Source organism: Mastigoproctus giganteus, chromosome 5 (genome assembly GCF_048544385.1).
Source record: "Mastigoproctus giganteus isolate SK-2022 chromosome 5, ASM4854438v1, whole genome shotgun sequence".
Classification (NCBI taxonomy): Eukaryota; Metazoa; Arthropoda; class Arachnida; order Uropygi; family Thelyphonidae; genus Mastigoproctus; species Mastigoproctus giganteus.
Window position 1 is genome coordinate 102,420,472 of NC_143579.1, and position 13,851 is coordinate 102,434,322.

Sequence of the window (13,851 nt, forward strand, 5' to 3'; positions counted from 1 at the left end):
TATAAACTTTTCTTTCTTACATCGTTTTAATTTATAATTTATAAAATTATAATTTATAAAATTATAATAATTTATTGCATTTTATTTTATAATTCAACAAGAAAATTTAAATACAGTAGTTATACAGTTTGTTGGTGTGATGACGTAATTATAAATTATTAAATTACTGGTTATTTAATTATTAAAAATAATAATTTAATCCACGTATTTCTAACTGACAATACTAGTAGCCGCCACTTTCGCTTTTCATTAGTTTACGAATTTTGCTGGTGAAGTTTGCGATAACTGTTATTCGTTTTGATTTGTTATAGCAATCGTTCTTAGTCGCTTGAATTTCATATTTTAATTTCATTTTTATGAGAATCACAAACATATTGATTTTTAATTGTAATAATACGAATTCACAACAAACATCTATTAAATCAGTGGTGATCATATATCACATGGCGGCATGATCGTTTTCGTAGTGTGTTGTGTAGAGCTTTGACTCTTGACAATTTGCCAATTGTCAATATTGGGAAATTTTTAGTTCGTGTATTTTGCTACATTAACCAAGATTTCAATAATGGGATCAATTGTTTTAACAACACTTTCAGTTTTTCTAGGTTTGTTTTTTATCTTTGTTGGTTCTATGAAAGTTACGCCTAATATAAACCGGGAAATGCACCGAGAAATAGTAAGTAAAACGTCACCTTGCTTAATTTGGCATTGTAATATGTAATCAGTTATTGTATAATTTAGCTTATCATCGTTTCAGAATAATTTTTTTTTATTCGTGGTATTTCGATTTTTAATTTTCACAATTTTTTTTTTTAAATTTATATAGTTCAAGTGTAAAATCTGCAGTATGTAACATCAACCTTTCTTTCTTGGTGATTCCCTTCTACTTCTCTCTCTGTCTCTTAGGGTAACTCGGGAATTTTTTTTGGCTGGTGCAGCATAAGCCTCAGGCTTCCTTGCACCCTATAGCTAATAATAATAATAACCTACCAGCAGAATCTTACGAGGAGATTTATTGGATTAAAATGCATGTTTGGCAAATAGCGCGACCCCTCATCAGACTTCATTTCATTTTTTTTTTTTTTGCTTTTTTTTTTATTTGACATTCCCCTCCCTCTAGAGGAAAATATCTAATTAGTATAAAACTAACTTCAACAAAGCTAGTGTGTAATTCACATGGAAAGACAGGTTTATGAGAGGCCTGGGATCAACCTAACCTGTGGCTAATGCTACCCATGGCTGCTTATTTGGCAATTGGTCATATGAAACATGTCTGCTACTGTAGTGGTCCTGTATAAGAAGTATAATATTAACACTGACCTCTGATATTTCTCAAGTAATCTGCATTATATGACAGATAAATGGTTAAACTAGATGTGACACTATCTTTGTTGAAGTTAGTTATATACTACTTAGATATTTTCCTCTAGAGGGAGGGGAATGTCAGATAAAAAGAAATGAAGTCTGATGAGGAGTTGTGCTATTTGCTAAACATGTATTTTAATCCAGTAAATCTCTTCAAAAGATTCTGTACACTAAAAGACTGAGTTTTATTAGTCTATTAGTGACACTAAAAGACTCAGTTTTCAGAACTAGATCCCTCTTTCAAAGACATAAACACTAGTTCTAAACTCAGTTGCCAAATAGGATGAAATTTGATGTAGGTGATGATGAAATCATGCCATAAAACTTTAGTATACGGTACCTCTGGGCATGGCCAATGAACAGTTGAAATGATGTGATTGCTTCCCCCCCCTTCCCGTCATGGTACCAGTGACAGGGAAAAGCCTTGTGACAAACCATAGGTCATGTGACACCGAAATTGACAAAAATGGTTGCAATCGGAAACAAAAAAAAAAAAAAAAAAAACAGTAAAAAACCAAAATGAAAAGCCAATAACTTAATTTTTCGGTTAAAAAAAAAAAAAAAAAAGCAAACACAGGGAAGAAAAGAAATCATGACAGCAGCACAAAGAAACAAAAGCAACCAAAAACTAACGAACTTCCCGGTAAATAAACCCAAGCATATTAGCAAATAATCAAAAATGCAAATAAAACAAACTATGCATTCCCAATAATCCACCAATCACTGAACTCCGGACAACGACAGAGAGCAGCAACATCAACTGACATTTCTCAGTAACATACTTTCGACTAATTACCAAAAACAAGATAGTGATGGTAGAAAGGAGGGACGAACTGATAAATTAAAATGAAAGTCTATTAAAAATCCACACCTCTTTTGCTTGAATCCGTCCCGAATTATTGGCTTAACTGACCTAACCTTTTTTCACTATACAAAAATGAAAGTTGATTTAAAAAACATGACCCTTCCTATAAGTGTTTTTTTTTCCCATCTAATTGCAACTATTATTCTTGGTTCACATCCTTCACTTGACCAATCGTCGCATAACACGTGGAAGGGAGGAGCAATCACACCCTCACTTTGGCTGTTCATTGGCCATGCACAGTGGCTAGCAATCACATCCTTCACTTTGGCAGAACCAGTCACATCCTCCACTTCAACTGTTTGTCTGCAACACCCAGTGGTATCGTATACTAAAGTTCAGCCAATTATGCAATGAACGTTCACTGCACTGGCATATTATCATTATAAAAATTAGGATGGAAAAGGAAGGGGGTGAAAGCAGAAAATAAATTAAAAAAAAAAAAAAAAAAAACAAGGTTGCCTGGTAAAAGTGAGACACCTTATTATGCCCAGTACGTAGTGTTATGTAAGAGAACGTAATGTGTGACTGGTGTATTGTATTCGTTGCATTAAAGGAAAATTATGCTCTCTTCTGTAAATAAAATATACAGAGTAAGATCAAAAAGTTTTAGAATTGAATTTTTATTTAAACAAATATGATAGTTTAAAAAAGTTTCTTTGAAGTTCTGTATTTATTGTTGTAGCTGCCATAACTTCTGCTTGACAGGAAAACCATTCCTTTAATGAGTTCAGTTTGGTGGGGAGATGAAATGGTTCAAGGTTGGATGACTAAAGAGGGTGTTGTAAGACAGCGGCAAAGTACTTGAAAAGGTATTCAGAAATAGTCACATAATAAGCAAGAGCATTGCCATGGAATAATTTTTCAATTTTTTGTTGCCCACAAGTTGGGTCTTTTCCTTATTGCATTTTCTCAAGTGGCAGCAACTTTTGAGTATATGGTCTTATTAATTGTATGACCTGATGTATATTAATATTGAATTGCCTTTATAGCTAAAAAATAATTCTAGAATACCTTTACTTTTAGATTGCAAATCCAAATTTTTTCTTCTTGTGAGACATGGAAGGCTTCCATTCAGAAAGTTGACATTTTGACTAGCAGTAGTAGTAATAGTGGCATGTGATGCAAGAAAGCTAGCTTACGTAGCATCAGCCAAAAAAAAAAAAAAAATATATATATATATATATATATATACAGTATATATATATAAAAATAATAAATAACCATTTCACACATCCATTCCATCTAAAAGTTTATCCATTTCCAACTTCCACAATGACAGATGGAAGTTTGTTCCAGCAATCAACTATTTGCTGGCTAAAGACAAATTTCCACACATCTGCTCTACAACTGTCTTTCCTCAGTTTCAATTTATGCCCCTTCAGGTTTGTAATCTCAGCAAGAGGAAGAATTCCATCAAAATTGAGCCTGCTCAACCCATTCAAGGCCTTATACACCTCAATCAGATCACCTCGCAGGTGCCTAGTTTCCAGATGGTGCAATTTGCAGAACTTAAGCCTTTCTTGGTAAGAGGACTCCTGTGACTCACTAAAGATAACACTATATTTCATTCTGTAGCGGAGTTGTCAGTCACAGGGGTATATAATATGTGCTTTGAGTGACCAAGGGTTCAAATGCATGATCACTAAATACGGTGCTGTTTCTTGTACTCTTCCCTCCTTTGCCCACCTACCTTTTAAGAGTTCACAAGGTAGGTGGGTAAGAGTATAAACAGAAAAATACATCCATTGTATAAATATTCAGACTATAAACAGAAAAATGCATCCAGGGCTTCAAAATGTGTGGGGCTTCCTGAGCTTACATTCCAAGAGTTTACAGAATAAAATAAAAGTTTTTGTTATGTGATATGACATATGTACTAAGTATCAGTTTATAGAAAGATAAAGCAAGGAAAATAAGCAGTAAATATTAGATTGTTAAAGGTTATTTTGTTTACACAGATAATGGTATGTACAAAATGTGTTTTGTTAGTCACTTCTCTTTAATTACTGTAATAAGTATTGAGGCCAATGGTTTATGAAATTAAAGGTTAGCTGAATTGATAGCTATGGGAGAAATGAAACACTTTTTTTGCTTGCACAACAAAAACCTCTGAACACACTCAAATTTAAAGATAAGAAATTAAACTTTTGAAAATTAGAACATAGGTATTACTCTAATTATGAGTCTTATGAAACATGCGTGTTTTTTTTTTTTTTTATAATTAAAATATATTATTTTGTTTGTTTCATTTAACTTAAATACTTCATTCTCATAAGTGTGGCATAATTTCTTTCCATTAAAACTTTTCTTCTGTTTTCAGATTCTTCCAAAATCTGATCACATTAAGAAATTTTCTTCAGTTTTCTCTTTGCCAATTAAAATTTAAGTTTTGTTTCAATACAGTACTAGGATTAATTTAAGTATACTGTAGTTGGTGATTTTCCTTATCATAAATTTGAAAATCCTGGATTGTTAGTCTTATGATATCACAATCAAATTGGGCCAAGGAATAACTTGTAAAGTTTTTTCATGTTTCTTTGCAAACTTGTAGAATGATTACCTTTTGTTTGACCTCAAATTCTTTTTATGAATCATTGAAAACCCTGTTGCTTCAGTAGCATGCTTGCTTGCTTGATTGATTGATTGATTGATTGGTATGCTCAGTTTATCATTTAATAAATCTTTATCAAACTGTTCAGTAATGTTGAATACAATTTTTTTGAATTTATTCAGATTTATCTGTTTGACTCAGATGCCTGTTCATCCATTAGTATCTTTTTTATAAGGATGCTGTTCACTTTTTCCTCATGTACACAGTAATGTATAAAACCATTAAATGGAAAGCATTTGAGGAATTAATCTTGGAAGTTACTAGGCTTTTCATACCAACTAAGAAATACTGTTCAAGGTTGAGGCTTAAACAGATGTCAGATAAACTGAAACTTGTGGCAGAGAAGAAAAATGCATGGGATGCATATAAATTATCAGAAGACACAGAAACCTATGGTAGATATAAGCTAGTCTGTAATTGATTCACAAAGATGTTAGGCAAGCGAAGGCAGATTACAAGAAATCTTTGGCAAAGGATGCAAAGAAAACCAGCAGAGACTTTTTTACTTATGTAAACTCTATAAGGAAGGGGATGAATCAGATTGGTCCACTTTATGTTTATAGTTTGACTGCCGATTATTCTGCTCAGATAGCTGACAAACTGAATGAGTATTTTGCATCTACATTCACACATGAGGAATTCTGTAGGGAAGTGGAAGCCAAAAGCTTATGAAACTCTAACAGGGAGCTGAATGATTTTGTAATAACTGAGAGCAAAGTGGAGGAGAAATGGTTGAAGTTAAACGTAAAGGGCACCTGGGGTAATAGAGGCAAGAAATCAAGCTTATTAGCTTATGTAGCATCAGCCAAATAAAAAATTCACGCAACCATTCCCTCTAAAAGTTTGTCCAATTCCTCATTGAATTTATTTAAGCTATCAACTTCCACAACGACAGATGGAAGTTTGTTCGCAATTAACTACCTGCTGGCTAAAGGCAAATTTCAGCACATCTATTCTAGAACTGTCTTTCCTCAATTTGAATTTATGCCCCCTTGGGTTCATAATCTGAGCAAGCAGAAAAATCCCATCAGAATTCAGCGTGCTCAACCCATTCATGGCCTTATACACCTCAATCAGATCACTTTGCAGGTGCCTAGTCTCCAGCTGCTGCAATTTGCAAAACTTAAGCCTCTCTTGGACCCTTCGTTCCCTTCACCAATCTTCTTGTTCTTCTCTGTACACACTCAAGCAAATCTACATCCTTCCTAAAATGAGGCCTCCAGACCTGCACACAGTACTCAAGGCATGGCCTGACCATTGCCTTATACAGAGGGACAATCACCTCCTTTTTCCTGCTAGCAAAATTCCTGTATATCATTGACAATACCCCATGACCTGCCCTGCAGCCTATCTGCATTGCTCAGAAAACTTCATATCTCACTGCACAATTACTTCCAAGTCTTTTTCATTTTCTACCACCCTAAGTGTAGTACCACACTGTCGGTACGTTTCTCTGTGGTTACTTCTACCCATATGCAGTACTTTGCATTTGTTAGTGTTAAACTTCAACTGCAACTACTGTCATTAACAACCCTGCAAACCTTTGTATCATCTGCAAACTTCGACACTAAGCCTGATATAGCTTCATCAATATTATTGATAAATATACAAAACAGTGGTGGGCCGAACACCGAACCCTGCGGGACTCTACTAATAACATTAGTCCATGAAGAGCAACATCCATTGATTACCACTCTCTGTCTTTTCCCACTCGACCATCCTTTTATCCATTGTAGCAACTTACCCTTAATACCATTCTGATTCAGATTCTGGGTGGATGGGATCTATCCAGTTATATTAAAGGAAGTTAGCAAACCCTTAGCCATGATTATGAGAGCTATCTTGGACTCAGGAGTGAGTGGAACAAAGGTTGCTCTTACCAAGAAATTCCTAAGTTCTGAAAATTGCACTTTCTGGAGACTAGGCACCAACTAGGTGGTCTGATTAAAGTGTATAAGGCCTTGAATGTTTTGAGCAAGCTCAATACTAATAGGATGCTTTCTTGCTCAGATTACGTACTTGAGGGGGCATACCTCTACTAATGCTAAACCACAAGTTTAAATCTGGTGCTATGAAGTGATTTCACTTACTACACAAATGGAATATTCCTTGTTTTGTGGTTAAGAAAAAACTAGTTTCTTTAGGGTAATGGGCTCAATGCTGCTAGGCATTAAATATATGCTTACAGTATGTTACATGTGGAATTTTATTTTTTAATTTTTAAAATTGTATACATGATTGCACACAGTTTTTTATCTCATACTAATAACTCTTTGGGGCTTAGAGGGGAACAGGTATCCTGTGTGTTATCAGACACTCAGCCTAAAACACTGATGGATCCAATATCTCTCTATTACAGAAGATTTAGGAGAAGTCCGGTTGGCCTGCCTCCCTAAAATCCACTCATGCACACCTTCTCGATGGTAAGCCCTGTTACGTCACTTAGGTGGCAACGAACATGTAGAGTGGTTCTCTTCAAGACGCCTGGTCAGCGTGAAGAGGAAAAGACCAAACCCTCCAGCAATGAGAGCACAACAATACAAATGGCCCTCAGTCCCCAGCAGCTTTCACTCTCCCTCTTACGGCAGCGAGAGGATCAGAGTGGAAGCAGAGGGTGCTAAGAATCTCTGGGTACGACCAGGCTGCCATGCACGGAAATTGAACTTGGCCTGTTATAACGTACGATCACTCATCGGTGAAGATAGGATATTAGAGCTGGAAAAGGAATTAGAAAATGTGAATTGGAATATTATCAGTTTGGCTGAAACAAGAAGAAGAAATGAATCACTTATAAGTTTATCAAGTGGAAATCTGCTGTACACCAATGGAAACAGTGAAAGGAGTGAAGGTGGAGTTGGGTTTCTGGTCCATAAAGATTTTAAAAACAACATTTTTGGAATTCAAAAGTACATCACCAAGGGTGTCAAGACTAATACTCAAGATTTCTAAGAGGCACAAGCTAAAGATTGTATTGATTTATGCGCCAACATCGAGCCACGATGATGAAGAGGTTGAAGAAATGTACACTGAAATTGAGAACCTTCTAGATGAGCAGAAAACCCACTACACTATTATTATGGGGGACTTCAATGCTAAGGTTGGAAAAAGGCAAAACAGCGCAGAAAGAGGAACTATAGGAAATTTTGGAATTGGTGAAAGAAATAAAAGAGGTGAAAGACTTGTGGAATATGCAGAATCTCAAGGAATGTCAGTAATGAACACTTTTTTTCAAGAAAAGGGTGAACAGAAAGTGGACATGGAAGAGTCCAAATGGATTAACAACTAATGAAATCGACTTCATCCTCACTAACAGAAGATATATTGTGAATGATGTTACCGTCCTGAATAAGGTAAATGTTGGAAGTGATCACAGAATGGTAAGATGTACACTTGATATAGATGTAGGAAAGGAAAGGAAAAAACTGACTCGAGTAAATAATACAAAGGTCTTTGAGATAACAGAAGAGGAGAAAAAGCAGTATGCACTGGAACTTAAGAACAAGTATGAGCTTCTGCAGACTGCTGAGGACCAAGATATCGACGAGGAATATTACAACTTTCTGAAAGTGATAAAGCCCAAGAAACCTATAGGGAAACAGAAATCCAAAGAAGAAAAAATTAGTCAAGAAACACTTGTCATGATGAACCAAAGGCGACAAATGAAGCAAGAAAAACACTGACAGGGGGAAAATTGAGTATACTGAGTTATGCAAAGCCATTAGGAAGAGACTCAGAGAGGACATAAGAAGATTTAACACAAGAAAAGTAGAACAAGCATTAAGGGAAAACAAAGGATTTAAATCAGCAGCCATGAGCAGTAATACAGAAAGACAAATGATACTGAAACTGAAGAATAGCGATGGTGTACTTATAAACAGCAAGCGAGAAGGCATAATTCAAATAAACAGCGAGAAGGCATAATTCAAATAGCAGAAGACTACTATAGAGAATTATACAAGGAGCGAGGGAATGATACCAGCAGTGGGGAAGATGGATTGCAAAGTAGCAACACATACGACATACCCGATATTCTTCCTGATGAGGTAGAACATGCATTGAAGAAAATGAAGAATCGGAAAGCCCCGGGGGAAGATGAAGTTACTGTAGAGTTGTTAAAATTGGGAGGAAGAGACATAACGCAAAAACTGGCAAGGCTCTTCACAAAGTGCATTAGAAAAGGTGCGATGCCTAAGCAGTGGAATAATGGAATCATAGTTTTGCTGCATAAGAAAGGAGATAAATCAGAAATTGGAAATTATAGACCAATTAGCTTGTTATCCCACATCTACAAGTTGTTCACAAGGGTCATTACTAACAGATTAGAAAGAATACTTGATGAGAATCAACCGAAAGAGCAAGCTGGCTTTAGGACAGGATTCTCAACTATGGATCACCTTCACGTAATATCACAGCTAATGGAGAAAGCAAATGAATATAAAACACCATTATGCCTGGCATTTGTGGATTATGAAAAGGCATTTGACTCCATACAGCATAAGGCAATGTTTCGGGCACTGGAAAGACAAGGCATAGATACTCCATATATTATGATTTTGAAGAAAATATATGAGAGTGCTACATCCTTTATTAGACTAGACAAAGACAGTAGCAAATTTAAAATCGAGAAAGGAGTTCGACAAGGAGACACAATATCTCCGAAGCTGTTTACTGCTGCCCTTGAGGAAGCTTTCAGAAGATTAGACTGGTCGCAGAAAGGAGTCAATGTGAACGGAGAGTACCTAAACCATTTACAGATGACATTGTGGTCATAAGCCACGATCCCAAAGAATTAGAGGAAAATCTTAATCAGTTATGCACAGTTAGTAAGGATTTTGGACTAAAGATGAATATGGCTAAAACAAAAGTAATGCACAGTTAGTAAGGATTTTGGACTAAAGATGAATATGGCTAAAACAAAAGTAATGATGAACAAGTATGCCACGGAAAGGGAAATAATGATTGAAGGAGCAGTAATTGAAAAGGTGGAGTCATATACTTATCTGGGACAAGTTATTAGCTGTAATAATGATAAATGGCTGGAAGTCAAGAGAAGAATAAATTTTGGATGGATAGCATTCAGGAAATACAGTAAACCCCCGCTATTTGCCGGGGTTACGTTCCTGAGAAATGTCGCGAATACTGAGTTATGGCTCCCATAGTAATAAAGGGGTTCCGTTCCAAAGTATGAAATATATAAGGAAAACTAGTCTAAAATTTTGTCTATGTATGTATTATATGTACCTTCATAATATGACAGTACAGTCAAATGCAAGCATATGGCATCGAAATGAAAATAAGAAACAATTTAATATTAAATGTAATATTTATTAGAAATTTCAAACAAATCTTTCAAACCAGCAGCGCCTTTGCTAGCAAAAAAACTTATCCCGCCAGTGCTATCACCAGTTTCGCTAAAGTGTTGATAAAGGAGTTTTGCCTTTTCACGAATGATGAGTGAACTTAACGGAATTTTATTTTGAGTTCGGTCTTCTATCCACAGATTTAAAGCTTTTTCCATTTTTTCTAATTTAACATCACGAGTTACAGAGCAAATTTTTGAAGCAATTAGCGCGTTTTCACGGACACTACGGCGGATTTTTTCTTCCGATTTTTTGATTGATCGTACCGTTGACTCATTGATTTTATAATGTTTTGCCACTGAGGAGACACTTTCACCATTAGAAATTTTGTCTAATAACTCAATTTTTTCGCTAATGCCATCACCTTCTTTGATATTTTCACATTTCTCTTTTAGAGAAATGTAGGGGTTAGAAAGAACTTGTCCACAGTAAAGTCACTTTCTTCCGTTAACACACTCGAAAAAGTCTGTTTTACACTGCAAAACGGTAGATTTATCATTTTTGTAAGCATATAAATTTATTCAATTTATAAACATATAAATTAAAAGCAAACGACGAAACCTTCCATGACAAACGCATAACACATACTGAACAAGGATTAGCGAGAAACATCCACGCTCGCGATTTTGTCACCCCCTCTTCCCCCACTCACTGAGCGCTGTTTTGACCGGGAAAGATAATTTTAGCCACGCCCATGTTTTTTTATGGCGGAAAATATTCACGGCGCTTTAAAATTCACATTTTTTTAGGTTTCATTTTATATTAAATCGGCGATCGCGAATACGCGAAACCGCGAATACAGATACCGCGAATAGCGGGGGTTTACTGTATAGTCACATACTGAAGAGCAATATCCCAGTTTGTCTGAAACGTAAAATAATGAATCAATGTATACTCCCCATCATGACTTATGGAAGTGAAACTTGGGCACTCACCAAAAGAATGGAAGAGAAGATAAGAACTACACAGCGAAGAATGGAACGAATTATATTGGGAATCAGACTGTTAGATAAGAAGAGAAACACATGGATTAGGCAGCAAACTCAAGTAAAGGACATTCTTATCAAAACTAAAGAACTAAAATGGTCTTGGGCAGGACACATAGATCGAAGACATGATGACAGATGGACTAAGAAAATAACAGAATGGTACCCAAGAGGAGCTAGAAGAAAACCTGGAAGACAAAGGCGGAGATGGATAGATGAAATTCATGAGTTTTTGAGTAGTAAATGGATGGCCAGTGCTCAAAACAGAAGGAACTGGAAAGTTGCTGGCGAGGCCTTCATCCTGCAGTGGATTTAAAATGGCTGATGATGATGAATAACTCTTTAATCGAAGATTTAGCCTGGGTAAGAAAATTCTGGCTTCCAAATTCTCTCATCCCACAACTAATCTGAAATATAAAGTGCTGAACCAGATTGGATCTGCAGCTGATTTGATTTATAGCATTAGTTAGCTTAGATATATACCAGAATGTTCATGTTATAGCCAGTTGGAACACTACTCCTCTTTCCATCTGCTACCCCATCTAATATGGCATTTAAAGAAGAGTTGCAAATGTGTGTGTGTGTGTGTCAGAAATTGTTTGAATAGTTAACTTAATTTGTTTTCACAGACCCTTAAGTATAACATGAGATCTCTATGCTCTATTGGCACATGCAGCAGCCTACAAAGCAAGGTGTTGGAAATTTCAGTGCCTGCTGAAGTTCTCATGGAACATGCAAATACATAGGCCGTATTATGGTGATTAAGAGTAAGAACAGGTGCATGTATACTTGAAGGTACACAATTGCTAAGTGCATAGTAAATAAATTCAACGGATTTGAAGTAAAGTTATCAAATGCAGACATTGTAAAGATATCGGAAACATGATGTCACTCGGGCATAACAGATGCAGAATTAGAATATTGGAAGTACAGTGCATACAGAAAGGACAGTAGGAGGGGTAATGTTCTTAATTAAGAAGGATGTTAAATCTAAGGCAGTGCATCCAGTTAACTTGGGTGGCCAGTGCAATGTTGGAGTCAGTTTGGTGTGGGAAATAAGTACTGTGAATATCAAAAATGAGAGGAGTGTGTTATAAACAGCTAATAATGAGTATAATCAGCGGTTCCCAACCTATTTTGACTCGCGAACCCTTTCAACATATTTTTATTTCGAACCACTATGCCTACATTCTCTGAAATCATATAATATTTCTGAATTTTTATTATAAAATATTTCCAGTACTATGTTTTTATAAGCAACATTGCATAATAATAAAAATTAAGTATTATTTATACCTTGTAAAGCAGTTAATGATCAGTCCAAATATATATATATCGAACAGGCTAAAAGTAGAAAACTTGCTTCTTGTCCAAATGGTAGCTGAGCATTCTGGTCTCTTGCGAAAGATATTGGCCGCAATTTTTGCTCATCTCTGTTCCCACCTTTGACAAAACCAGATGGTTCTGTTGCCACATCAGCCAAAGATAAAGCTGCCCAGCTAGCATCCTGTTTTTCTTCCAACTCATGTATTGATGATCTTGGTAATCACCTCAACCCATTTCCAGTACACGCCATTCAATGCCTCCTGTGGTCTTCTGTCAAAAGGATGTCGGAAGGATTTTGATTAATCTGATGCTAAGAAAGCTCTAGGTCCGGATGGTATTTCTCCACTCGTTCTCAAAATCTGTGCCCCTGATCTTACTCTTGTTTTGTGTCGTCTTTTTTCACTTTCTTATTTCAAAGGTGCTCATATCCAGCCAGTTCCTAAAAAAAGGGTGACAATTCCCTTCTATCCAATTATCGTCCCATTGCGATTACTTCTACTCTTTCAAAAGTAATGGAGAAATCAATTAACCACCAACTCTTAAACCATCTGGAAATCTTTCATCTGATCAATGATCTTCAGTATGGATTCCATCAGTGTCGTTCCACTGATGATATTCTGGCTTATGTTACCCATCTATGAAAAAATTCAATGGAAAAGTTTGGTGAAAATCAAACCATTGCTCTTGATATTTCAAAGGCTTTTGATCGTGTTTGGCATAAAGGTCTTCTAAATAAGCTTCCATCCAGCTTGCCAGCTTTGCTTTGTAACTGGGTATCCACTTTTCTCTCTGACCTCTCATTGTAGGATAATGGTAGACAGCTCTCCCTCTCTCTTCTAACTTCATTAATGCTGAGATTCAGTTCTTTCTCCCCCTCTTTTCCTCTTGTACATTAATGACCTTCTTCCATTGCCCAGAAATCTATCCATAGTTTTGCTGACGATAGCACATTGCATTCCATTTAGGGCTTACAATACCAGGGTCTCGAATACTGGGATCCTGGTAATTTTTTTCCAGTATTGATACAAAAAATACTGGTTTTTTGGTACTAAATTAAAAAAAAATAATTGTTTATAATTTAATCACGTAAAAGTTATAAAATCACCTTTATGTGATTACGACGTTGTTATCTCTACTAGCAAATGTTCGATAAATCATCAATAGGACACCATGCAACGTTGCAACCTGTCCACAATTCTCAGACAACTTCATGTCTGACCGTATCGTAACTTCCAAGTCTCGTCCTCCACTACTGACTTTAGTTCAACTCCACCAAGTGTAGCTGTTCCTCAGGTGTAAGGCCTTGCATTTTGCTGAATTAAAACATAGCTGCTACTT

General features: G+C 36.0%; 1 protein-coding gene across 1 annotated transcript in view; it reads left to right on the forward strand.

The window, feature by feature from the left end:
* Window positions 1-423: 423 nt before the first annotated feature.
* The window catches only part of LOC150085594 (putative acetylcholine receptor chaperone), a 41,953-nt gene continuing 28,525 nt past the window's right edge, over window positions 424-13,851 (forward strand). The window contains exon 1 of the mRNA XM_090373378.1: window positions 424-676. Within this exon, the coding sequence (XP_090229504.1) occupies window positions 566-676 (111 nt within the window). The 5' untranslated portion in view covers window positions 424-565. The remainder of the gene's footprint in view (window positions 677-13,851) is intronic.